The sequence below is a fragment of the Pezoporus wallicus genome, unplaced genomic scaffold (genome assembly GCF_028554395.1).
Source record: "Pezoporus wallicus isolate ANWC-B61680 ecotype Strahan unplaced genomic scaffold, APGP_CSIRO_Pwel_v1 contig_13865, whole genome shotgun sequence".
NCBI lineage: Eukaryota > Metazoa > Chordata > Aves > Psittaciformes > Psittacidae > Pezoporus > Pezoporus wallicus.
In genome coordinates this window covers 122246-146137 of record NW_026640128.1, presented here as the reverse complement: position 1 = coordinate 146137, position 23892 = coordinate 122246, and the positions used below count along the sequence as shown (strand labels likewise).

Sequence of the window (23892 nt, the reverse complement as noted above, 5' to 3'; positions counted from 1 at the left end):
GGCAGAGCCCAGTGGGGGACAACGCATCCAGATGCCCCTGGGCTGGACACACACAGGGTGGCCTTCACCTGCCTGGGTGTGGGACCACCCTGCCCTGTCCCCCCCCCCTTCTCCTCGGGCTGCCCAGGGGCTTGGCCTGGCTCAGAGCCGTGTCCAGCCATGGCAGAGAACCCCCCTCTTTGGGCCCAAGGGCTGCCCAGAGCCCTCGGGTCTGCCTGGCTGCTCCCTGCAAGCTCCAGGTCAGCAGCTTCCAAGATGCTTTGAGCTCCCTTTTGAGGCCCTTCCAGTCCTCACATCTTGGGGTCTGGGGGAGCCCGAGCTGCTCTGCACCCCAAGTGACACAGCCCATAGGACACCACTGAGCCCCATCACTCTCCTGACAAGGGAGAAGGGACAGAGACACCATCACTGGGAGCTGGTTTGGGGATTTTGGGCCAAGTGTCAGCGAAACGGGTCTGGGGACCAATGCCCCCCTCAGCCAAAAATGCAAGCAGGGCTGGAAACCAGCTGGGAGCCAAATGAGCGCTGCCTGCCAAGGCCAACACACCGCCCTTCAAAATAGCCCGTGTCCAGCCCCAGCTGGAGCGAAGGGTGCCAGCAGGAGCCACCCACGCGGGATGGGACGGGAAACCGGGAGTGCTCCTGTGCCAGACGGAAAGGTCACCCCGTCCGGATCCCACAGCCAGGCTTGGAATGGGCCCAGGCGCTGATGACACCGGGCTGGAGGAGGCAGCGGCACTGGCGGGGTGCCCGGGGACGTGCATGGAAAGGCCCTACCCCTTGTCTCCTATGGTAGAGGAATCATTGTGCTGGGGACATGGGTTCCAAACTCTGCCTCAGTTTCCCCGCTGCTCCCAAGGCACAGGGTCTGTCTCAAGGTAATAGGTGACGTGGAGAGCGAATTTTCCTGAATTAATCCTCCTCAAATCCTCCCTGATTCCCAAGCGGGGCAGATCCCAGGGGAAAAGGCGCTTCTGCTTCCCAGGATATTTATAAATGACACGGGAAATTTGTCCCAGCCCCAAGGACAAGGGGCAGGGCATCACCTCGTGGGTCTTTTCTCAGCCTTGTTGGACTGAGAACGCTTTGGGTGCTTGCTCCTGACCCGTCGAGGGTGCTGCGGCTGGAGGTGGAGTCTGAAAGCATCTCTGCAGCAGGTTTAGGCCACCACCGTGTGCCTTTCCTTCCATCCTCATCCCCGCTCACTCCACGCCGAGGCTGGGCTAAGGTTGGTGGGGTTGATCCCAGGATTTTCCCAGGGAAGCAGGCCCTGGGAACGGGGAGAGATGACGGGAGCAGCGGGATGCACCGTCCGGAGCTGCTGCTGCTGCCCCCGCCCGTTCCTCCGTCCATCCAGCCCAGCCCAGACGCGCTCCGAGGAGCTCCCCGGTCCGGTTCCGGTCCCTGCATCCATCCAAAGCCTTAACCGGTCCGAGCTGTCTCTCGCGGCCCCGTCGTGGGGCGGACGCTGGGCGGAGCTGCCCGGGGAGGGGATCCAGGTCCGGGGGGGATCCCGCGGCGAGGGGCCGGCCCGGGTGGGAGGACCGGCCCGCCCCTGCGCGGGGAGGGAGGCGCACGCCCGGCACGGCCGCAGCTCCGCCGTCCCGGTGCCGGTTCCCGGTCCGAGATCCTGCAACTGGAGCACGGGGGGTGAGGACAGCGCACGCAACTTTGGGGCGCGGAGCGCGTCTGCGGGCCCGCTGCCCTCCTCGTCCCGGTTCCCGGTACAGACCCCGCCATGCCCTCCGCTTACCCGCAGCGGGCCCTGACGGTGCTGTTGCTCTTCGGCACGTTGGCCGCTGCCATGGCCCTGCTCGCCTCCAGCCTCATCTTCCAGCTGCCGTCGGGGCGGGTCGGTCTCGGTGCCGGTCGAGGCGCTCTGCCGGAGCCGGCGGCCGCCGTGCTGCTGCCGGTATCGGCCGTGCTGGCCGCGCTCTGCCTGGTGCTCAACGTGAGCTGCCTCCTCCTCTGCCTCCTCCACGGCTACTTCAGCACCGAGCTGTGCCGGGGGCAGCCCGGGCCCGACCGGTGAGAGCGGCGGCGCGGGGGCTGCAGGAGGGCTGGTTGGGGGGCCCGGGATGCAGGGGGGCCTCACAGGGATCTTGGGCAGTGGGAGGCTGGGCGGGAGTGGAGGGCTGGAGGGGAAGGAAGGTGCTGGAGGGGCACAGAAGGGATTGGGGGTGCAAGGAGGGCTCGGGGTGCAGGGTCCTGTCACAGGGTGCCTGTCCCCTTGGCACAGGCTTACACACGGCCATGCCGTCCCCTTCTGCACCCCAAACCCCACCTTTGCCAGGGCCCTCCTTGCAAAAAGGGGCTGCAAGGATCAACCGATGCTGGGCACTCACTGAGCATTTGTCCCTAAATTCACCATCATCATCCCTGGGAAGCAGCGTTATCTCTGGCCGATGAACCCCAAAACCCCTTAATTTGGGGTGCAAGGAGCAAGTTTATAGCAGCTGCACTAATACATAACAACCCTCTGCAAAACAGTGCATGCATCGGGCTCCCTCTCTGAGCTTACAGGAGCGTGTGGGGTCACCCACACCAGCCCTGGGACCAGGGCAAGGAGAACGTGCTGGGCCTGGCTGCAGTACCCAGGAGCACCCCACATTTGTCCCTTTGCAGTGGGCTCTGCTGGGGTGACTGCCCAGGCCACTCACACAGCACCAAAAATGACCCCAGGCCTGGGATCATTAACCATAGACATGTGTTGACTTAATCATTACCAGCACATTTACACCTACAAAACCATTTCCAAAGCAATTCCTCTCCCCTTCCTTGGTGGGGAGGGTTGGTGGCTCCTCTGTCCAGCACTGGCTCCACTCCTGGGTTAAAAGATAAAACCAACTTGTGAATAATCAGATTTAAAAGCATCTTGGTGGAAACTGGTCCCCACAGGACCACTTTGGGCCCACTCTGACCTAAGCAAGACAAAACTCATTTAAAGGAACTGATAAGGTCTCAACAGTTCCTTTTGTCCCTAATTAGAGAAACCCGTCAATGCCCTGCATGGAGCACCGGGGCTGGAGGCACTCCAGCATCTCCTCTCAGCATCTTCCAAGTGAAGCTGGCTCATTAAGGAAGGGGAGCAAAATATTTCTGCAAAACACAAAGTCCCTGCAGCCAACTCTGCTCTGGGAGCTGGGTCACTGCTGGCAAAGGGGCACAGCAGAGAACTCCCCCTGCGCTGTGAGTCTGCCTGAGCTCTGTGTTGACCTGTGCTGGGAAATGCTCCATTTCGAGGTTGGGAGGGTCAGCTTGGATGACCCCGAGTGCGAACCAGCAGCACTTATCAGGCAGCCAGATGCAAAGTCACAGGTAGAAGACAGCCCAGGCTCCAACAGCAGTGACTCCTTCAAGGATTTAAGGGACAGAGCAACCATTGCAGGGCTGCAGAACCTGCTGGCGTCTCACGGAGCAGGAGAGCTCTTCCCGGCCAACCTGCTTTTAAACTGTTTCTGCGCTCAGAAGCTGCTCTGGGCTTTGCCGCAGGCGACACAAGGCACTGGGAGCCCCGGATCGGTGTCCCTCTGTAGCGGATCTGAAGCTGATCACTTCAATGTGGCCGTGCCTCAGTTTCCCCAGCTGCACACTGAGGGTTACCCTCGTGTCTGGGAGGGAAAAGGCAGGACTTCGGGACACAGAGATGCGGTGGCCCAGGCAGCGCGATGCCGGTTGCTGCCGTCTCCTCGTGGCCTCCTTTCATTAGGGGACCCGCTCACGTCCCAGGGACCTTTCCCACGTCGGGGCTGTCACACTGAATTACCGCTCCACGGCTCAGCGCTGCGCTCAATGGCCCGCGCCAGCTCCACACAAAGTCCTCCCCCCGGTCCCCCCCACCGCAGGTAATTAATGAACCCAAGCGGCTGCTCTTCCCTGGGGAGCGGGAGCGGGTCCAGGGGCTGCCAATGGCCCCTGCCTGGGGGTCCCTGCGCAGGTGGCAGTGGCCGAGGGGCTGCAACAAGCCCAGGAGGAGGGGAAGGGGCCAGGCCATGCTGGGGTGGGGGGGGCACAGCCAGGGCACCGCAGCCTCCGCTGCCCAAGTTCCACCGTGGGGTGGAAGGAGCTGGATGCTGCAGGGGGGCAACACAAGAGCTGGTCCTGCAGCACCAGGAAGGTTGTGCCGCTGCTGCTGCCCCTTCAGCTGGTCCTGCCAAGCCAGGGCACGTTTTCCTACAGCTCCCTGGGATTCCTGGACATGGTCAGCTGTTTCAAGGAACTGTTAAATAGAATCCCAGCCTGGTTTGGGTTGAAGGGGCTTTAAAGCTCATCCAGTTCCAATCCCTGCCACAGGCAGGGACACCTTCCCCTAGAGCAGCTTGCTCCAAGCCCCTGTGTCCAACCTGGCCTTGAACACTGCCAGGGATGGGGCAGCCACAGCTTCTCTGGGCACCCTGTGCCAGTGCCTCAGCACCCTCCCAGGGAAGAGCTTCTGCCTAAGAGCTCATCTCAGTCTCCCCTCTGGCAGGTTCAACCCTTGTGACCTGGCTCTGAACCTCTTCTCTATGCAAAACCCGTTTCAGTTTCTCGGCAGCCTTCCCCGCAGAGCACCAGTGCTCCTCCTGTGCTGAGACCAGGAGCGCACACGGACCGTGTTCTCTCACCTCTCTTGCAGGGCAGACTGGTTCCTCCTGGACAGCCGCACCGTGCGCCACGCTGCCATCGGCCTCTTCTGCTGCGGGGTCTCCGTCTACCTGACAGGCAAGTGCCGGTCCCCCCCTTACCCCCTGCTCTCTGAATGCTTCTGAGCTGCTGAGTTTCTCCTTCAGCACCGGCTCTGTTTTGCAAATGGCTTTGCCAGCTCATCCCTGTAGTGTGAGGTTGCTGTTCTTGGTGAGCAGCCTTCACCAGGGTTCCTCAGCTTGAATTCTACAAGTCAAATGCTTCCTTTTAGTCCTTCTTGTTCCTCAAGATGTTCCACGCTCTCCTTCCAGCTCTCGCCATCTACATGCTGCTGCTGTTTGAGCTGGAGGCCGGCATCGCCAGCGCCTGCATCCTCTCCTCTGGCATCATTGTGCTGCTCATCACGGTGACACACGCCCTGGTTCGGGCTTCCCAGGTTTCCCGGCGCGGCCGCTCCGAGGTCTCTCACACCCTGTATGAGAACGACTCTGCCCAGCACGGCGACTCCTCCACCAGTGATCTCAACAACAAGAACGTGGCTGCGCCCCGGCCTCGGCCCGAGATCCACCGGGAATTTTCCTTCCCTCCTTTCCTGGAGCGCAAATCCCAGCTGGGCTCCCCAGCCAGCAGCAACCTCACCTCCTCGGGCAGCCCCGGCCTCCGCTCCGAGAAGGAGAGTTACAACCTGCCCCGAACACACAGGACGCTGTCAGCAGAGTCGGGTCTGCTGCAGGCACAGGGCAAGCCCTGGAACAGCATCACGCAGGAGATGAGGAACCTGATGTCTCGCAAACCTGGAGCCTCGGGCAAGGACTCGACTCTGGTGTGAGTGCAAGTGGGACCTTTTCCCCCCCATCTCCTCCCAGACGACCTGCAGGCACCAGGGCCAAGATTTGCATCTGTATTTAGAGCTTAATGTAGGTCTTGCCACACCAGAGCAGGGGGTGGCTGTGTTCTCACCATCATGCTTGGGGGTCTGTGCAGCCACTGCCTGATGCTCTTTGATTTATGGAGAAGACACCACCTCCACTCAAAGCCAAAAGTCCTCAGCTGTAACTGCAGCAAAGAAATATGTGGGTGAGAAGAAGCAAGTGGACCTTGTCCATAAGCAGACCTACTCTCCTTCTCCTGCAGATCCCAGCCGAGTTCTCTGTCCATCACTCCCTGCCTTCTGCTGCCTCCTTCCTTCTTCCTCCCCCATCCCAGGAGCCACCACTACACCAAGGCAGATCATACAACCACCCACTGGGGTGCAGCCAGGCAGGGGGTAAGAAAACAAGGAAGATTGAGGAGCAAGTGAGATGGAAGCAGAGGAGGCTGCAAGCAGCAGAGGGTGGGTTTGGGGTGGCAGAGAGCCTGCTTGCTTGATCACCAGCATGTCTGCTCTCTGAGCAGAGCACAGCTTGCTGAGCAGGGCCACCAACAGCTCTCCACAAGGAAAGGGTTGTGCTAGAGCAGCCCTCGCTTTGCTCAGCAGTGGAGGCACCTCAGAATTACCTGGGTGCCCCCAAAGCAGCGCAGGCTCTCAGAGCTGAGGTTCTGCAAGGGGTTTGCATTGGCGCTGCCGCTCCTAGGCTGTGTGCAGGGCAGAGCACAGGTACTAAAGGCAGTGCTGATGCCATGAAACACAAGCAGGTTCAGCTCAATCTATCCCTCTGACCAACACCTCACAGCTTCACACCAGCCCTGCCCTGGCCCACAGCAGCAGCACACCTGGTTCTTCCTCAATTCCTTATCATTCAGCAGCTAGTAAAGCATTTCAGGGAGGGAAAAGAGGCCACCAATTCAGAGATTCCCTCTCCCCTCCCTTGCTATTATCCTGACAGGCACCCATTACCCTGAACACAATACAATTCCTTTGGGAACTGAGTTTAGCCCTGCTTTGATCCCTGCATCCTTGGGAAATTCTTCAGCAGAACAGAACTGATTCCAGGAGAGACAAACGCTGAAGTTGCATCCACTGTAAAGTGCCCTCCAAAGCTGTGCACCGGCTCTGCTTCCCACTGCAGGACAGGGGATGGAGACAGCCCTTTTCTTGTTGGATTTATGAAGAACAGGACAGTTCCTTTTTCCTTTGAAAGGCTCCAGCTCTGCATGTCTTTGTTTTGCTCTGTGCCCTCTGAAACACGCCGAGCCAGCAAGCTCCAAGAGCCCTCAGCCCGAGGCAAGCAACAGGGGGAGGTTTTAGACAGAACTTTCTTGTGTTTTCTTTTATTATTGTTCTCCCTGAAACCCGATTCAGTGGCTCCCTGGCACACTCATGAAACCCTCTCCTTGCAGAATGCCTCCTGAACAAAGCCAAAGCGTGCCTGCATTACATCGTTCCACAGCCACCCACAAAACACTGAAAGCAAGACCTAGTTTTGCAGAGATATCTCTGTGGCTCAGAGGTAGAGAGAAAAATGCCTCATAGCAGTCTGCCATTGAAGGGAACTGGAAAGGACAAGCACAGAACCACCCCGCTTCCCTCTTGCGGAGCAAAGGGACAGAGCTGCCCCAAAAAGCACTCCCCAAAGCAGCAGGGTTTGCCTGCTCAGGTGCACTCGTTACTGGGAACAGAAGGGGGCAGAGGCCTTGGTGCAGCTTCACAGCTTGAGTAGGTGGTTTCTCCCTCCTCCCTGTGGTTGAAGAACATGGAGCTGGGCTGGAGAAGGCAGCAGAGGATGGCCAGTCTTGAATCAGGAACTGGCTGGAGGATTCTTGACTTGTGGGGCAACAGCGCTGTGAAAAGAAAGAGAGGTCACATCCAGCAGGCAGGGAGGACACAGCAGCCATAGGGACGCAAAGAACCAGGGGCTCTCTCAGATAAAACCTCCCTGCTTGCAGCAGGAGAGTGGCTTAGACAAGAAGGGTTTTCAGAGCGCTGTGTAGACTACAGAGCAACACACACGGGCCGCTGTGGGTGGTGAGCAATCTGCAGCCACACCACCACAAACCCACTCAGCACCGCTCTGGGCTGTGCAGAGCGTGACCCTGCCAAGCAGGCAGCAGGGAAATACAGAACCTGGACCAGAGGTGTCTGAGCAAAGTCGTGCTGCAGACACAGAGGCTCTGTTCACTGTGGTGGGTTTGTTCAGGGGTGGGTACTTGGGAATTATCTCACTCCTACCCCACCAGACTCCAAAAAGGTGGAGGGAGGGAGGCAGAGACACATACATTGGACTCAGGCAACCTGCTGCAAGATATTTTAGTAGCTGTTGTTCAACTGCAACCATACAGAAATGCCTCATCATTCTGCTACCACTTATCTCTGTGGGACTCTGGGCCAAAAGAACCATACATGTGACAGAGAACAGCCTCACACCTACCCCATCTCAATAGCATCATCTCACTCCAAACGCTTTTGACACAACAAAAATATGTTTTACACAACCAAACATCCCTTTTTAAATAAGGAAATAAATTCTTTTCTAGTTACCCTTTTATAAACTGGATCATTTGCTTCCCAGTGAACAAGGCCAGGAGATCACTGGAAAGCAAGCAGTGTGCTCTTTCAAATAACAGCCTAGAATCCTGTCACTGAGAGAACCTCTTGGTCTATCTGCACTGCACTGTGTCACCAAGGCCTCTGCCAGCCAGGGTGGTCACTTGGGCAGGGGCAGTGGCACATCCCCTCGTTACCTGCGGCCCTGGGCAGCGTTCAGCTGCTCCTTCATGGCTATGGCGTGTTTGAGCAGGCTGTCAATGCTCTTGAAGTACACAGTGCTGTCAGTCATGTTCTTTATGGCACTGAAAGACAAAGGGGGGGGGGGGTGACGGGGACGACACGGAGGACAGTCAGTATTTCCAAAGGCGTTGTGGGTTTGGAGCACACACTGACAGAGAGGACTGGCAATAAAACCCTCAACTTCATAGAATCATAGAATCCCAGCCTGGTTTGGGTTGAAGGGACCTTAAAGCTCATCCAGTTCCAACCCCTGCCATGGGCAGGGACACCTTCCCCTCGAGCAGCTTGCTCCAAGCACCCTCCCAGGGAAGAGCTTCTGCCTAAGAGCTCATCTCAGTCTCCCCTCTGGCAGGTTCAAGCCATTCCCCTTGGCCTGTCCCTACATCCCTTGTCCAAAGCCCCTCTCCAGGTTTCCTGCAGCCCCTTCAGGCACTGGAGCTGCTCTAAGGTCTCCCCTTCAGGAGCCTTCTCTTCTCCAGGCTGCCCCAGCCCAGCTCTCTCAGCCTGGCTCCAGGCTTCTGTCTCCCCTCTGGCAGGTTCAAGCCATTCCCCTTGGCCTGTCCCTACAGGCACTGCTTTTACCCTCACCCTGACTGTGCTCTCTCAGCTTACACCAGGGAGACACCAGGGAACCACAGGCAGCTTCCTGCTTTGTTTCTACCACTACACCTCTACCTGTGAACACAACCCTCCTGCTCAGAGGAGGCCCCTGTACCTGCAGGCATACTCCACCGTGTAGATGGCTCCTTGGCTCTGCTCCTCCCAGCTCTGCATGTCGGACTGAAAGAGAAGACAAGGCGACACCATGAGGCGTGTGCTGGGCAGACACAGCCACACACTAGCATTTAAGGGACATTTATTGTGTGTATTTCTGGCAGGGCTCCTAGTTCAGGCCAACTCTTTGGATACTCTGGCAAAATTCCCCTTGGCTTTAGCTCTTTTAGCCCATGAGCCAGCTGAGAGCCATGGACAGTCGGGCTGTGAGCAGCCAGCAACGGAGCTGAGTGCAAGGGACCAGCTGGATGTTTCGGAGTACTTGGATGCCCTGGTGTGTCCAGCCCAGCAGGCAGCTGGAACTGACACAGCTCCCATGGAGTTCAGTCCTCAGTCCTCCCTGCAAAGCCAGGTAAAGCTGCTGGGAAGTTCTTGTTTCAGCAGACCTGCCATCCACAAAGGTTTGTACAGCATCCCTGTCCTCCCACCTGCTCTGAACCCCCAGTGCCTGCTCCCAAGCAGCAGTCAGCACCGTGTCCTTCCCGTCACGAGCTGGAAGGCACCCTGTCAACTGGGCACAAACTGAAGCAGTGCTGCACACGGCCAGTCCTGGCACAGGACAGAACTGGGCACTAGCTCCAAGGGAAGGGAAAACCAACCAAACACCACAAATCACAATGAGAGCACAGCTGAATTCAGAGCTCAATAGATACCTATTGCAAAAGCCCTTAAGTAGTCTGGGCACTCTTGAAAAATACATTCTCATGGGAGCTAATTCTCCCATCTATTCTGCTGGGTCTAGTTACAAGCCAGAAGAAAACCAAGGGCCTCTTTCTGTGAGTGAAAGAGGTGGGGTAGGAGCTTGGACTCCATCCAAAATCATTTCTGTTCAAAGGCTGTCCTCCATCAGGACGCTTGACCACAGAGCCTGAGACCACAAAAGAAACAAGCCTGTACATGCCACGCTCCAGGCAGTTCCCTGCAGGACCCACACCCCACAGAACACCACGACTGCCCCCGTCGCTGGGACCACGCGTTGAGTGCAGAGGCAGCTGCAGAGGATGCACAAACTTCCCTGCAGCTCCTCCCCCTGCTCTCCCCAGGAGGTCCCAGGTGATCTTGAACAACCACGTAGGCCCCTCCGTGGCTCAGGTGTGGGTGTCAGCCTGTGCCCTGCCGCTGCCGAGCACTGGGACGTTTCCCATGATCAGAGGCAGTGATGGCTGTTCCCAGCATTCCCACCACTTCCTGGGATTTTCATGGCCTTAATTAGGAACAAGAGCCTTTCCCTTCTTAATCTTTCCTTGATGTCCTTTCTTCAGATTCCCAGGCTATGCCCTTGGATGCAGTTTAAGAACTAAAGCCAGCTATTAATACACAACAGCACTACTGATTTATTACTAATGCTTGGGAATAAACTAATGAGGAGCTGTAAGCTCTCCAAAGAGCAGAGACATGCAGCCAGGCTGCCCTGTGTGGAGCAGGACTCGGCAGCACAGTCTCAACGTGTGGAGGCAGCAAGAGCCTTCACCAGGATCTTATCAGCAAGGTGGTAAATCTGCTCAGAGATGGGAGGAAGGTATTAAGATTATTGTTTTCTCAAATCACAGCAAGTTGCTTGTTGTAAAGGCACGAGGGTGATCTTCTCCCTGCAGAAACTTTTTTCCCAGCCCCCTCCTTCCCAATTTTTCCGAGGCTTAACCCTGGGAATTTCAAAGGCTGCATCTCAGGACCATTCACAGCCAGAGATGGAGTTGGTGCATGGCTGAAGGAAAGCTGGAAACCACCAATAAATCCCATTTCCTTTATACATTACCTACATCTTGGGACTAAATTACGTAAGAACAGATCCATACAGAACATTTCTTTTTCTTCTTTTCTATTCTGAAGCATTTAAAGCACTTTAATGCCTTTGCTCTGATCCAGATCAAACCTGACAGCGTGTTCACGGTGCACAGCCCTGCTGACACCCTCCTGTTCCAGTCTCTAACCACAAAGCCAATGGGCTCTGGCAGAGTAACCCAAAATATCCATCCTCATCTAATGGAATGCTGTGACCACAACCCTGAGCACATCCCTCCCTCCTGGGGTTTGGCTGCCTGGGCTTGTCAGGCTCGGCCTGTTCACTGCAAACAGCAATGCCTGAAACTGGGATAAAATGAGAGTGGGATCAAGGACAACAGAGAGAACCTGGCCACCAGCCCACTGCCAGCAGCTTGGCAGCACAGGCCTGAGTTATGTTTAATCCTCCCAGTTCCTACCAGTTACCAGCAGGGAGGAGAACATGGGAAGCTGATGGGGCTGGAGGAAATGTCCCTCACAGCAGCTCTATTCCAGCTGCCACAAACCATTTTCTTTCCATTCTCTCCCAGCTCTTGCCACACTTCTAACACTGGAGAGGCAAACAGGCACTGGGGTGACACCAGGGCACCGTGTGATCAGTTCAGCTTTGTCCTGCCATGTGCTGTTACTGCAGGGAGCTCTTCCTCGTGTGCCAAGGCCACCGCTGCTCCAGCTGGGCTAGAGAGCAGAGCAGGAGGGAGGATGTGAGGCTGAACATGAAGGCATTGAAGACCAAAGGGATCTGATGCTTGTGAGGCTGCAGTCACACAGGGGGTCCAGGGTCCTCACAGATGCTGCTGGCATTCACAGGACAGCGTGACCTCCTTTCTCACAAGTGAAAACCAGCAACAAATCTGGCTACAAAAGAGGATTCTCTGGGAGGGCTGCAGTTAGGAAATGAACTTGGATGAGCCAGAGAGGTCACAGAACGCTGCAGATCAACTGCAAAGAGCAGGGAAAATGAGAGAACCAAAGGTTTTCAGAGCCTTAGCCTGGCATAAACCCCACTGCTCAACACCACTCTGCGTCTGGCACCTTCACTCAGCGCTGCTTCCATTAGTGCTGCTGCGATGTCCCCCACCTTCATCCCTGCTAGGCACCGCTCAGGGATGGGAACTGATCTCTCTCCTCTGCAAGACTTGTCATACAATCTGCTCCATTTCCTTTTGTTCAGGACACATTCCCTGAAAGTGGGACTATCCTGATTAAATGAAAGCAAGTGACAGCTCAGGAATAAGATTACAACCCTGTCTCCTGCATGCCAGTGGCACAAGCAGCACGTGCTGTACACACACATACATCTCTATACACCAACCACTGCATACAGACACCTATATAAAACATTAATAAATAATTGAATAATAAAGTGTCACAATCCAGGTTAATTTGGAAAGCAGGGCTGTAAAGCAAAGGTGAAAAATGGGGCCTGACAGTGCATTAGCATAGACATGAAGCAGTAATCTATTCATGAGACATCACTCCTAATGAATCATGACTGGCAGAAGAGGGAGAAGGACAACAAGGCTGGCATTAAAGAGTCTGTGCTCTGGAGGAAAGGAGGAACACAGCTGTGAGATGCGATTCATTATCCTGCTTTGCTTCATGTGGGCTCTTCTCAGTTGTCTCTTCACTCTCCCCCTTCCCTCCTCTCACCCTCCTCCTTATTTTATGTAGGAAATAAAAACCTCCCATTGCAGGCAGGGGTAATAAGACTCAGCATCTCCCTCCTGCCTGTACAAAACAGACTACTCCTTTCTCTTTGTCTCCATGCACAAATCCAGCTGTGAGAGCACAGGATCATGGCTGCACTCTCAAGCTGCTTTTTGACTTGGGTCCACAGGTAAATTTGCACCGTTCTCTCTAGTTCACGCCGAGCTGGGGTCCTGCAGCATCTCGTATCCCAGAGGCCAATTTCCTCCCTCCTTCCTGCTCCCCCTTAGGGAAGTGAAGTAGGGACAACAGGACAGGTCAGGAGAGCACTTTGTGCTTGAGTGTGGCAGCTCTGGAGGCCAAGTGGAGCCCAACTCACCTTGTGCTGGGCGAGCTCGGGGAGAGACCTGCGCACGTGCTCCTGCAGCCGGTACAGTGCCACCGAGGGCTCGTTGGCCAACACGTACATGCTCTCCGTGAACTTGTCTGTGACTGCAACAAGAGCAACAACAGGCATGGGAAGAGGAGAGCTTGGGATGTCTCCCATCCCTTGTCAGAGCCAGCCTGGGATGTCCCCCATCCCTTGGCAGAGCCAGCCTGGGATGTCACCGTGGCCATGGTCCCTTACAAGCTCTGGTTGTTCTGGTTTCAGGGTTATGCCTGTCATTGACCAGTTTGAAAGGGGGCAAGAGCTGAGGAGAGCCCAGGCTCTGCTCCTGTGCCTGGCTGGGAATGCTGCTTCTCCCAACCTGTCTTTCTCAGGGCATCCAGCGGGGTCCCGCTGCTGCTCCCCAGGGTGATGTCCTACAAAAGCCCATGGAGGAGGCTGGTGGCTGCCAACCAAGGAATCTCTGCTGCTGTTCTGAGGTGGCTGCTGAGCCTCTTCCCCTCCTTACACTCCTCTCATCCTGGCTCGGGCTCTGTGCAGGCCCCACTCCACATGGGAACATCTTTCCAACTGAGTCACAGCTCTGATCCCTCTTTCCCTGCAGGTCCACAAGGAGAATTATCAGCGCCTGATAATTAAAAGCCCAAACTTGGAGCTTGTTTCATTGCTCATAGCAAGGGATGCTCGGGGAGTATTTGCCCCGGGCAGAAGCAGGACAAGTGCAGCTCCTGCATCAGTTTTGGGTTCCTCTCCTCCTCCCTTCGGAGCTTTGGTTTCAGTGACAACCGCTCGGGCGCCCCAGGTCTGTGATGCCAGCATACGGGGGAGCTGCAGCGCACAAACGGCAACGAGCTTCTCAGGAAGGATTCTGCCCCCCGGGACAGGCACAGCCGCCGTGTGTCCGTCCGACACCAGGGACCCAACGGACCCTCGCGGTGGAGCAGGCAGAGGACGAGCCAGAGCAGGGCCGGGCTCCGAGGGTCCCCACGGCTCTGCCCCCAGCTGCGGGGTCCTGCCGGGCCACGTCGTCCCCTTCCTTGTCCCGATTTACAGCTCCCTATCGCGACTACGCCCGCGGGGCCTTTCTGGCCTCTGCTGTGACCGCGATACCCAATTATCAGCCACTGAATCGCCACCTGGGGCCTTCGCACCACTCGCAAGGCCCTCTCGTGACTTCTGCAGCCGCTGCAGAGCGCCCTCGCCTTGTCACGACCCGCAGGGCCCTGTCGCGACCGGTGCTAAGGCTGCCGACCCCCACCGAGACTCCGCTCGCACCTTTCTTCACCTTCAGCTGCATCTCCGGCTCCTCCATCCCGCCTCGTCCCGTCCCGTCCCGTCCCGTCCCGTCCCGTCCCGTCTCGTCCCGTCCCGTCCCCTCCCGCCGCTGCGTCCGCTTCCGCCGCCGCCTCCTCCTCCTCCCTGCAAAGGGCCCCGGCTGGAAACAGCGCCCCAGCGCCACCGTTCCCCCGGCGCTGCCCCCCGGCGCTGTGCGGGACAGCGGGGCCCGGAGCCCCCCCCCACCTTGGAACAGTCCCACCGGACACTTCACCGCTCACAGCCCCGCCACGAAGGGCAAATGCTGGGGGGCCGGGCCCCGCCGCGCCGCGCCGGAGGAACGGGAAGTGCCCGGGCAGGACGCGGGGCCCCGCGGCGGAGGATGCCGGGGGTGAGCCCGGGGGCTCGGCTGGGCCGGGCCGGCCGGCGGGGGATGGCCGCGGGTTAAGCGAGGACGGGTCCCTCCGGCCCGCCCTGGCTCGGCCGGGCTCCGGTCCTTGCCCGGGGCGGGGGGCGAGCGGGAGGGGCGGGGGGTCCGCAGGCCCTGGGTGCTCCGGTTATCGGCAGTCCTGTCCCCCGCCTCCGTCCGCTCCGCACCCCGGGCTTCCCCCCTTTCCCCCCGCTCCTAACGCGCTGTTGTGTGGCAGCTGCCCCATGGAAGGTGAAGGAGCAGCGGCTCGTCCCGAGGAGACCCCCCCGAGCGCTGGGGCTGCGCAGGAGCTCCCGAAAGAGGGTGAGAATGGAGCCGAGGGAGCAGCAGGCGCAGAGGAGCTGGGTGCGAGCGGGGACACGGGGGACAGCGGTGCCCCCGCCGTGTGTCTGCAGCCGGACCTGGACACGGCGCGCTGGGGCCATGGGGATGGTGAGTGCTGGGGGTGACGGGGCTGTGGTGGGGCCAGTGCGCACCCAGCGCCTGCCCCTGTAAACCGGGATCACCTCTGGGGTGCTTGCAGTGAGGGCTGGGTCTCGTTGTGCCACACGAGGGGCCCAGGCTGCTCCCCGGGAGAGCTGCACCAAGGGCCCCAGCGGCTGTCCTGGTTTTGCAGGTGGAGCAGACGCGCTCACGAAGCCCGCCGTGGACGAACAGAAGAGCACTGAGCTCTCGGCTCTTGACAGTGAGTGCTGCAAAGCCTGGTGCTCAGCACAGCCCCACCGGGCTCAGCTGGGTCCCTCATCCCTCAAAGAGAGCTGGAAAACAGCCTTGCTGCTGCTGGTCCCTCCCATAACATGGCAAGGCCAAATCCAAATCACCTTGGTGATGTCTTGGCGCTGGCAGTGAGAGGTCGCTGCAGCTCCATGCAGTGGAATGGGAAATGGCAAACTCTTCATGTGCTTTCCTAATGAAACCAGGACTCGTGTGTTGAAAACACATTGAGATTTCCAAGTGGAGCTCTTGAGGGGTAGGACGTATGAGGATGAACATGAGTGCGTCCCTCGTGTGCCATTATGTCATTAATGCCAGATCCCTGCCTTCCACAGTGCCCCAGATGGACCCTGCCCCTCCTTAGGCAGCTCTTGGGGCTGGTTTATCTTCCCTGCTCAGCTGCGGGTCCCTGTGGCACCGCTCAAACCTCATCTTGGGTTCAGTTGCAGGGGAGTAATTTCTGGTTTGCACAGCTCAGTTTTTGCCAGGGACAGGAGGGAACAGCTTCAGATCACGCACAGGAGACCTGAGCGTGCAGGAGGCTTTTGGTCTCGAGTCAGTGTGGTTCCTCCTGTGCACAGAGGAGACGTGTCCTGACTCTCTTCTCTCTCTGGGAGCAGGTTTCCCCTTGAAGCACTCGAACACGCTGACGAACAGGCAGCGAGGGAATGAGGTCTCAGCCCTCCCGGCCACGCTGGACAGTGAGTGCCACTGCGCCTTGCACGCCCGCAGGCAGTGGGTGCTGAGCTGGGGGGTGTCTGATGCTGATGGGTGAACTCTTTCTGTCCCCCAGCGCTGTCCATTCACCAGCTCGCTGCCCAGGGGGAGCTCAGCCAGCTCAAGGAGCACCTTCGGAAAGGTACCTGTGGCTCTTTGGGTTCTTGCCCCCGATCATGCCAGGTCACTTTCATAAACCCTCAGCTTAGTTTGACAGCCTTTGCTGGGTTTACTGGGAGGACGTGGAGCAGAGGGGGCTTTACCCTTCCTATCTCTCATGTCTCATCCATGTTTGTGCAGGCGAGAACTTGGTCAATAAGCCTGATGAGAGAGGTTTCACACCGCTGATCTGGGCTGCAGCCTTTGGAGAGATCGAAACGGTCCGGCACTTGCTGGAATGGGTAAGACCACACTTATGCAGCACCTTGTTAACAGAAGACCCAACCCCCCTCCAGTCCCAGTGGCTGCCAAACTGCCCAGCACCATCCTGGCACTGTCTCAGCCAGTCTTTCCCATGGCACCAAACAGGACACGTTTGCAAAGCAAACGGCTCGGGCGCTGTCAGATGCTCCTCCCCATTGGGCTGTGAGCTAAGTCAAGAGCATGAAGAGACTTACCTCACAGCTAGCAAGAACTGTTTGTAATTAAATATCTGCTTATTGGTAATTTGAGATCAGGCTTATCACTGGGGCCCTGTAATCTGCCTGCAAATGTGCTCATCGAGGCATCATTGCAGCTAATGAACTCATTGCTGCAACATCCTTGAGTGCTGGGCTTGCAGTCAAGGACTGTCTGGGGGTAAGTAGGAACCAGATCCTCCTGTGCTCTGGATCAAGCTGCTCCCCAAAGCTCTGTCCCATATCCAACCGTCAGCAAGCACTCACAGCTCGTAAGCACTGCCCGAACCCTGTTACTGTATTAGCAGCAAGTCTGAAGTGCATTACTAGAGAGACAAACAGAACCCAAAATAAATAAGGTGGTATATTGATAAAGGGCATAATGAAGTCCAGGAGAGGTCTGTGGTGGCAAGGGCTTGGAGGACAGAGAAGTTTTCTATGTAAATCAGTAATAAAAGAGACAGTGGATACTGTACAGGCATCTCGATAGGGCTGGGAACACCTTGACTAGTGATGGGTTTCTGAGTAATAGGAACCACATAAGGCTTCATTTACTGACACTGGAGAAGGGCTTTCAAGTCCTCACCTGAGATGCTGCTGCTGATTAAAACACACCTGGTTCACTGGGAACATGTTTGCTGCCTCTGCCCTCCGCGACCCGGCTCCATCACAGCACCCTGGGGCTCCTTCACCCTAACGCTGGTACCGTCCCCAGGGTGCTGACCCCCACGCGCTGGCGAAGGAGCGGGAGAGCGCCCTGTCCCTGGCCAGCATGGGCGGCTACACCGACATCGTCACCTTGCTGCTCGAGAGGAACGTGGACATCAACATCTATGACTGGGTGAGTGCCCTGCTTGCCTGCTCAGGCAGCTGTGGTAGGAATCATAGGTTTGGGTTGGAAAGGGCCTTAAGATCACACAGTTCCAAACCCCTGCCATGGGCAGAGACACCTTCCACTAGAGCAGGCTCCCCAGGGCGCATCCAACGTGGCATTCCTCAGTTGTTCGCACTGCCGGTGTTTCCAGCCCCAGGGACACAGTGCTCGGAACTTTGTCTTTCAAATGACACAATTGAAGTTATTGTATAGCAAAGGGAACAAAACCTTTCCTGGGAGCAGCAGGAGCTGGGTGAGGGCGGCCCCACGTGAGGCTGGCAGTGACCCAGCCCCTTCCCTTTCCCTGCAGAACGGCGGCACTCCTCTGCTCTACGCCGTGCGTGGCAATCACGTCAAGTGTGTCGAGGCCCTCCTAGGTAACGGGGAAGCTCTGCTCCCTGCTGACCACCTCAACACGCCTGAGCAGCTGCCCAAGCACGGGCACCTTTTGGGCGTCCCCTCACCCTGTGCTGACTCGCAGGGGACTGATCCCCACTGCTTGCAGCTCGTGGCGCTGACCTGACGGAAGAGGCAGATTCTGGCTACACCCCTATGGATCTGGCTGTGGCCCTGGGACACAAGAAAGGCAAGTGTCCCCTCCCTGCCTGGCAGAGAGCCCTGAAAAGCCTCCAGGCAATTCCCAGCTTCCAGCCCCGCTTGGGGCTTTCCTTGACTCTCCAGCACAGCTCCCTGCTCTGCCATGCAGAGAAACCAAGCTGAAGAAATCAATGGGTCCTGTTCCCTTTGCTCCCCCTCCAAACCAGAGCTGTGCTGGAGATAGGGTGGGGACACAGGAGATAGGGACAGACCCTTGGATAAAGGAGTTCTCCAGCCTCCCACTGGAAAACAGGGTCCTGCACACAGCAGTCCTGGCTTTTCACAGCCTAGCTTCCCCGTGTCCCTTCTCTCCCCTCCGTTAGTTCAACAGGTTATGGAAAACCACATCCTCAAGCTATTTCAGAACAAGGAGCTGAAATGACAACAGCTGCTCCTGCTGCAGCTTCAGCACTGCTCCCACCTGGCACAGGGCTCTCCTCTGGGAACACCATGACCTTACCGAGCCATTCTGGAATGGGCAGTGGCGTGATGCTTCAAGCAAGGAGGACATGGAGGAAGCTGGGAACTGCCTGTCCTGGGTGCATCAGTGCCTCTTCTGGAGGTGACACGGCCATGAGGCCTCGCACCAGGGACACTCCTGCTGTGTCCGGGCTCAGCTGCTGTGCTCGTGTTTGCATTCAAACCATGCAAACAGGTATCATGTCCTTGGAATTAAACCTGAAAGCAGCCGTATGGAGCCCTGTCCTGTCACAGGTGCCAGGCCCTGATCCAGCACCAGCTCCTGGGCAGCCATGAGGGGAACTGGGCCAACCAACCTCTTCAAGGCCTGGTATTCCTCTCTGGAGCTGTCTCTGAAGAGGGAGGCTCCCTCTTATGCCCATAAATTGCCAAGCCCTCCCTCCACACAGTGCCAGTGCTGTAACCAGCCAGGGAAACACCCACAGGCAGGAGCAGAAGCCAGCAGGAGCCATCACCCTGCCAGCCAGGAGCACAGCACAGCCCCGGCTGGCAGCCAGCACGGTGCCATCCTGCGCTGGAGCCTGCGAGGCTGCATAGAGCTGCTCCGAGAAGTTCAGGGGTGGTTGGGAAAGGTGAGAGACAGCCAAAGCCCAGAGCACACAGAGGGGACACCTCTCTTCTGCTCCAGCCATGCACCAGCATGGCCATGGCAAAGCCATGGGCTCAGTCCCAGGGTGCCACTTGCCCAAGGAGCAGCCAGGAAGGAGCAGGGACATCATTTATTCATCCAGTCACACAGGCTGTGTCACACCATGGGCTCAAAGTCCAGCCCATGGATCTCTGCACTGGTCTCCCTCTGTCACTGCCATCCCATGAGACAGGGGGTTCCTCTCAGTGCCTCGGGGTGCAGCTGGGGGCTGTATGTCTGTCCCCCACTCCACACGGGGAACACCGGCAATGGGGAGAAGCGCCCCTGTGCTCCCCTAGAGCCTCTCCCCCAGCACCCCGAGGTGATACACAACGATCCTCCCAAAGAAGTCAGTGCTGTTCTCAAACGTGATCTTCAGCTTATCCAGCACCGTCTCCTCCACCTGGAATCTGTGCGGGGCCCGTAAAGGATTGAAACAGGCGGGGGGGTGCCAGGACACATGGAGACCCGCTCCAAGGGGTGCCCCATGGCTGGGGATGTCTGGAGCAGCTCCAGCTCTGCTGAGCAGCTGCAGCAGCAGCCCCCACAGGTCTACACTTAAATCACAGCTCTGCCGTACCCCCCTGCCCTCCACCGCCTCGGGGGGCTCTGAACCCCTCTGCCAAGGGGCTCGACGCAGCCCAGCAAAGGATATCTGCATGGCGTTGCTGTCCTTGGGGTACAGGGTGGAGATTCGCTCCAGTTCTTCGCCTGCTTTGCACCCTGCAGAGGACAAAATCCTCCCCGTGCCTGCTCTGCTGCAGGGCCAGGACCAGGTCCCCATCTGCTTCCAAAGCATCCCAGAGAAGCCCAGGTCCTTGCTGTTCACCCCCCTCTGCTCCAGCCCATGGCCTCAGCCCTTCCAGCAGTTTGGGAATAGCTGACAAATACCCTTGTGGGCTGTAGGTGTGGGTAAACTGAGGCAGAGGGACCCCCGTGCCCCCAGCCCGGCTCCTCACCTTCCAGTGTGCACAGCTGGCTGGAGAATCCCCCCTGGAACTGGATGTGAAGCTGCGAGATCTTGACAGAGCCGGGGAAATCCAGCGTGACCCATTGGCACGTGCCCTGGGGGCAGGAACGACACCAAGAGCTCTGTCACAGTGGGGACAACGGGGGGTTCACCGTGTGCACGGCTCCCATCCCACCCTCATCCCCAAACCTGGTCCGAGTTCCAACACGTCTCCTCGCTCGCATCGAACATGTGCTTCTTCCCAAAGTGCTTCACATCCCGGTTGAGCACGGAGCTCACCCTGCAGGGACACACGATGGGGACAGCGCCAGTGCTGGGACACGAGTCCCCTGCAGGGACTCAGAGGCCCCTCCCGGCAGCGGTGGCCGCAGCACCCCGCTGCCCCCCCAAGGGGCCGGGACTCACCGTGTGGCAGTGTCAGAGCAGATGAGGGGCTCCAGGGGCATCGCTGCCTGCAGAGAGACAGCGAGGGGTGAAAATGGGGACCCCCAGCAGCACTGGGGACATCCTGAGCAGCACTGGGGAACCCCAGGCAGCGCTGGGACACTCCAGCAGCACTGGGGATACCCAGCAGCATCAGAGGCATCTGGGCAGCACTGGGGACCCCTGAGAAGCAATAGAGACCCACGGGCAGCACTGGGGACCCCCAAGCAACACTGGGGACACCCCGGGCAGCACTGGGGATCCCTAAGCAGCACTGAGGACCCCCGAGCAACATCAGGGACTCCTCAGTACCTGGGACCCTTGAGCAGCACTGGGTATCCCAGGCAGCATTGGGGAACCCCCTCCCGAAACATCACAAGCGACGCCCAGCAGCATTAGAAGCATCCGGGCAGCACTGCGGAACCCTTAAGAGCCATGGGGACCCCCGGGACCATGGCAGCACCGCCGGACCCCGCTCCTGCCGCGTCCCGCGCCCACCCCCGTCCCCTCCGGCCGCCCGCACTCACCGCCCGCCCGGCGCAGGAAGAGGCGGAGCACCTTGCCCGGGACCCACCCCCCACCCCCGACCTCCGCCGCAGAGCTCCACCCCCCCCCCCCCCCCCCCCCCCCCCCCCCCGAGCTCCGGGGACCTCCGGGAGCAGCCGCCGGTGCTCTGCGCTCTCCGGCACCCCCTGAGCCCCCCCCCACCGCGTTCCAAGGCTATGGGGGGGCTGCACGTAGGGCCCCCCCCATGCAGCACCCCCGGGGGTGACCCCCCCGGTGCTTCACCCCCTCTGCAAAGGCCTCGTCCCCCCAAGCCCCGCTCCCGGCCCCTGCAGGGTTCTGGGGGTGTTTCCCCGCCCCGGCTCCAGGGGGACCCCGCCGGGCTGGGGTTGGGTGCTGCGGGTGGGTGCCCGGTGCCGTCCCGGGCCAGCGCGGTAGGTGGCACTGTGGCAGGAATCCCTGCGCATCCCAGCGTCCCTGGGCACCCCAGCATCCATCCTCGCATGCTCCAGCATCCCTGCACACTGGGGTATGCCTGCAGTTGGAGCATTCCTGTGTGCTCCAGCATCCCTGAGAGCTCCTGCATCCCTGCACACCCCAGCATCCCTCTGCACCCCAGCATCCCTGAACGCTCCTACATCCCTGCGCACCCCAGCATTCCTGAACGCTCCTACATCCCTGCGCACCCCAGCATTCCTGAACGCTCCTACATCCCTGCGCACCCCAGCATTCCTGAACGCTCCTACATCCCTGCGCACCCCAGCATTCCTGAACGCTCCTACATCCCTGTGCACCCCAGCATCCCTGTGCACCCCAGCATTCCTGAACGCTCCTACATCCCTGCGCACCCCAGCATCTCTGAATGCTCCTACATCCCTGCGCACCCCAGCATTCCTGAACGCTCCTACATCCCTGTGCACCCCAGCATCCCTGTGCACCCCAGCATTCCTGTGCACCCCAGCATTCCTGAACACTCCTACATCCCTGAACGCTCCTACAACCGTGCACACCCCAGCATCTGTGAATGCTCCCGCACCCCTTCACACCCCAGCATCTCTGAATGCTCCTACATCCCTGCACACTCAATCCCTACATGTTCCACCATCCTCCTCCATCCAAGTCACAAGCACAAAGCTCCGGGAGCTCCAACCCTCCTGCTTCCCAGCATGGCAGCCTCTCAGCAGGGCCGGCAATCCCACAGGCATCGCAGTGGGAAGCCCGGAGCAGCTGTGCAGGGAGAAATCACCTCCCAGCCACACACAGAACACAGGAGCTGCTTCAATTGATCCTTCACCGGCATCTGGAGCTGCTGTGCTTGCCCGCGCACACGCATGTCAGAAAGCACACACGCATGTGCTCACATGCAGCAGCACACGCGTGATGGGCTCAGTTTTCCTCCTCCTCCCTCCCCATCTCCCCCCGCTGAGTTTTGCCTGAAGAATTGGGTCAAAACCCGCCGGAGCCATGCTTGCCCCTGGGCTAACTGTGTGCTGGGGACACATCTGCCACTTGTGCCACTGCTCCCCACCTCACCCCCTGCCCGCGCCTGCTGTCCCTGTCCCCATCACCCCCGTGACCCTGAGGGGAAAGGGGGCAGCGCTCCGGCCCCTGGGGCGCTTCAGCCTCAGCATCTTCCTCACCCTCTCGCTCTCGAGGAACGAGGCAGGCGCTGACTGCGGCTGTGCCGGCAGCAGCTTGGCGGTGGCGCTGGCTCCCGGCTGCCATCCAGCCCGCCGAGGGGGGCCTTTGCTTTCTATCCAAGAGCTAATGGAAAGGCTGGTGCCAAACCAAGGCTCCGGCACCGATCCAGACCCCCCGCTCCCACCGGGCGTGAGCTCGCAGCCGTGAGCCACCGGGGCGCTGGCCCGGTGCCGGTGCCGGCGGTGCAGGAAGCGAATGCCAGTGCCTTTTGTGTTGCGGGTGCCGGCGTGTGAGCTCCGCGCCATGACCCCGGCCTGGCCCGGCAGCGGCTTCCGAAGCAGCCGCGGGTCTTGTGCCCTTCGCCGTTAATGACTCGCTCGGATTGATTCCCGCTTCCGTGTAAACACGGGGGATTACCGGTGACTGCGGCACGGGCGGCATTCAGCACCGCGGCCCCTCGGCCCGGCACAGCGCCCTGCCTGTTCTCCTCTGCCTCTATTCCCCTCCCTAAGCAGAGGGGGCGCGGGTCCCTGGGGCACCAGGAAGGTCAGGATTTGGCACAGCCGGTAACTGATGCTAAATACCAATGTGGTGGCATCTCCGCGCTGGGAAGGAGCAATGCCGAGAAGCGACGGGTGCGCCCTCTGGAAGAGGATTGATAAAGGATATAATTATAATTATCTTATAATAACCCTGATCTTAATTCACAAACTGGTGTTTCTCCCGAAGGGGTGAGGACACCGGGCTCATGGTTGTGTTGCTGCGGTGCCAGTGTCCTCCCTGCCAGTGCCATGGCACAAGGAATGCCAGAGACATGGCACATCAGTGGTGTGGGGTAGGATGTGCCATTAATCAGCTTGGCTCCACTAATGGGAGATGCTGTAGTCGGCCAGGGGGGCAAGTACTGCCCTGGATTAAATGAACCAGCACCGTGTCCCATGTCTGCTCCCAGTCCCTGCTGGCTGCTCCCCCAGATAGCCCCCTGCACTGTGGAGTGGGTGCTGGTGGGGTGGGTGCTGCAGGAGGGTGAAGGAGCGGGTCTGGCTGCCAGAAGGGGGAAGGGAAGGAGGCAGTTGCTATGGAAACAGAAAATAAAATCAATGCATCCTGCTGTTGGGCTGGGAGGGAAGTTGGGCCT

General features: G+C 58.8%; 4 protein-coding genes across 6 annotated transcripts; 2 read left to right on the top strand and 2 right to left on the bottom strand.

Moving 5' to 3' along the window:
* Positions 1-1688: 1688 nt before the first annotated feature.
* Positions 1689-6141, top strand: TMEM221 (transmembrane protein 221). Its single transcript, XM_057417456.1, has 3 exons — positions 1689-2028; positions 4616-4701; positions 4935-6141. Exons 1-3 carry the CDS (start codon positions 1739-1741, stop codon positions 5450-5452), a joined length of 894 nt encoding a protein of 297 aa, XP_057273439.1. The 5' UTR covers positions 1689-1738; the 3' UTR covers positions 5453-6141.
* A 664-nt stretch (positions 6142-6805) lies between these two features.
* On the bottom strand, positions 6806-14297 carry BORCS8 (BLOC-1 related complex subunit 8). Its single transcript, XM_057417455.1, has 6 exons — positions 14272-14297; positions 14160-14202; positions 12876-12988; positions 9006-9070; positions 8245-8352; positions 6806-7344 (listed from the first exon to the last, which is right to left on the bottom strand). Exons 2-6 carry the CDS (start codon positions 14194-14196, stop codon positions 7302-7304), a joined length of 366 nt encoding a protein of 121 aa, XP_057273438.1. The 5' UTR covers positions 14197-14202; positions 14272-14297; the 3' UTR covers positions 6806-7301.
* A 78-nt stretch (positions 14298-14375) lies between these two features.
* Positions 14376-18879, top strand: RFXANK (regulatory factor X associated ankyrin containing protein). Of its 3 annotated transcripts, none has more exons than XM_057417463.1 (10): positions 14376-14550; positions 14807-15021; positions 15206-15274; positions 15924-16004; positions 16097-16162; positions 16321-16421; positions 17353-17478; positions 17822-17888; positions 18017-18097; positions 18440-18879. In XM_057417463.1, exons 2-10 carry the CDS (start codon positions 14814-14816, stop codon positions 18862-18864), a joined length of 1224 nt encoding a protein of 407 aa, XP_057273446.1. In that variant the 5' UTR covers positions 14376-14550; positions 14807-14813; the 3' UTR covers positions 18865-18879. The 3 variants fall into 3 exon arrangements, with proteins under 3 accessions (XP_057273446.1, XP_057273447.1, XP_057273448.1); XM_057417464.1 differs by lacking the exon at positions 18440-18879 and adding an exon at positions 18193-18431 and having other exon boundaries at positions 14380-14550; XM_057417465.1 differs by lacking the exon at positions 18440-18879 and adding an exon at positions 18218-18328 and having other exon boundaries at positions 14381-14550.
* A 413-nt stretch (positions 18880-19292) lies between these two features.
* Positions 19293-20743, bottom strand: NR2C2AP (nuclear receptor 2C2 associated protein). The gene is made up of 5 exons (XM_057417431.1): positions 20592-20743; positions 20376-20466; positions 20176-20281; positions 19872-19939; positions 19293-19628 (listed from the first exon to the last, which is right to left on the bottom strand). Exons 1-5 carry the CDS (start codon positions 20630-20632, stop codon positions 19512-19514), a joined length of 423 nt encoding a protein of 140 aa, XP_057273414.1. The 5' UTR covers positions 20633-20743; the 3' UTR covers positions 19293-19511.
* Between the last annotated feature and the right edge of the window lie 3149 nt (positions 20744-23892).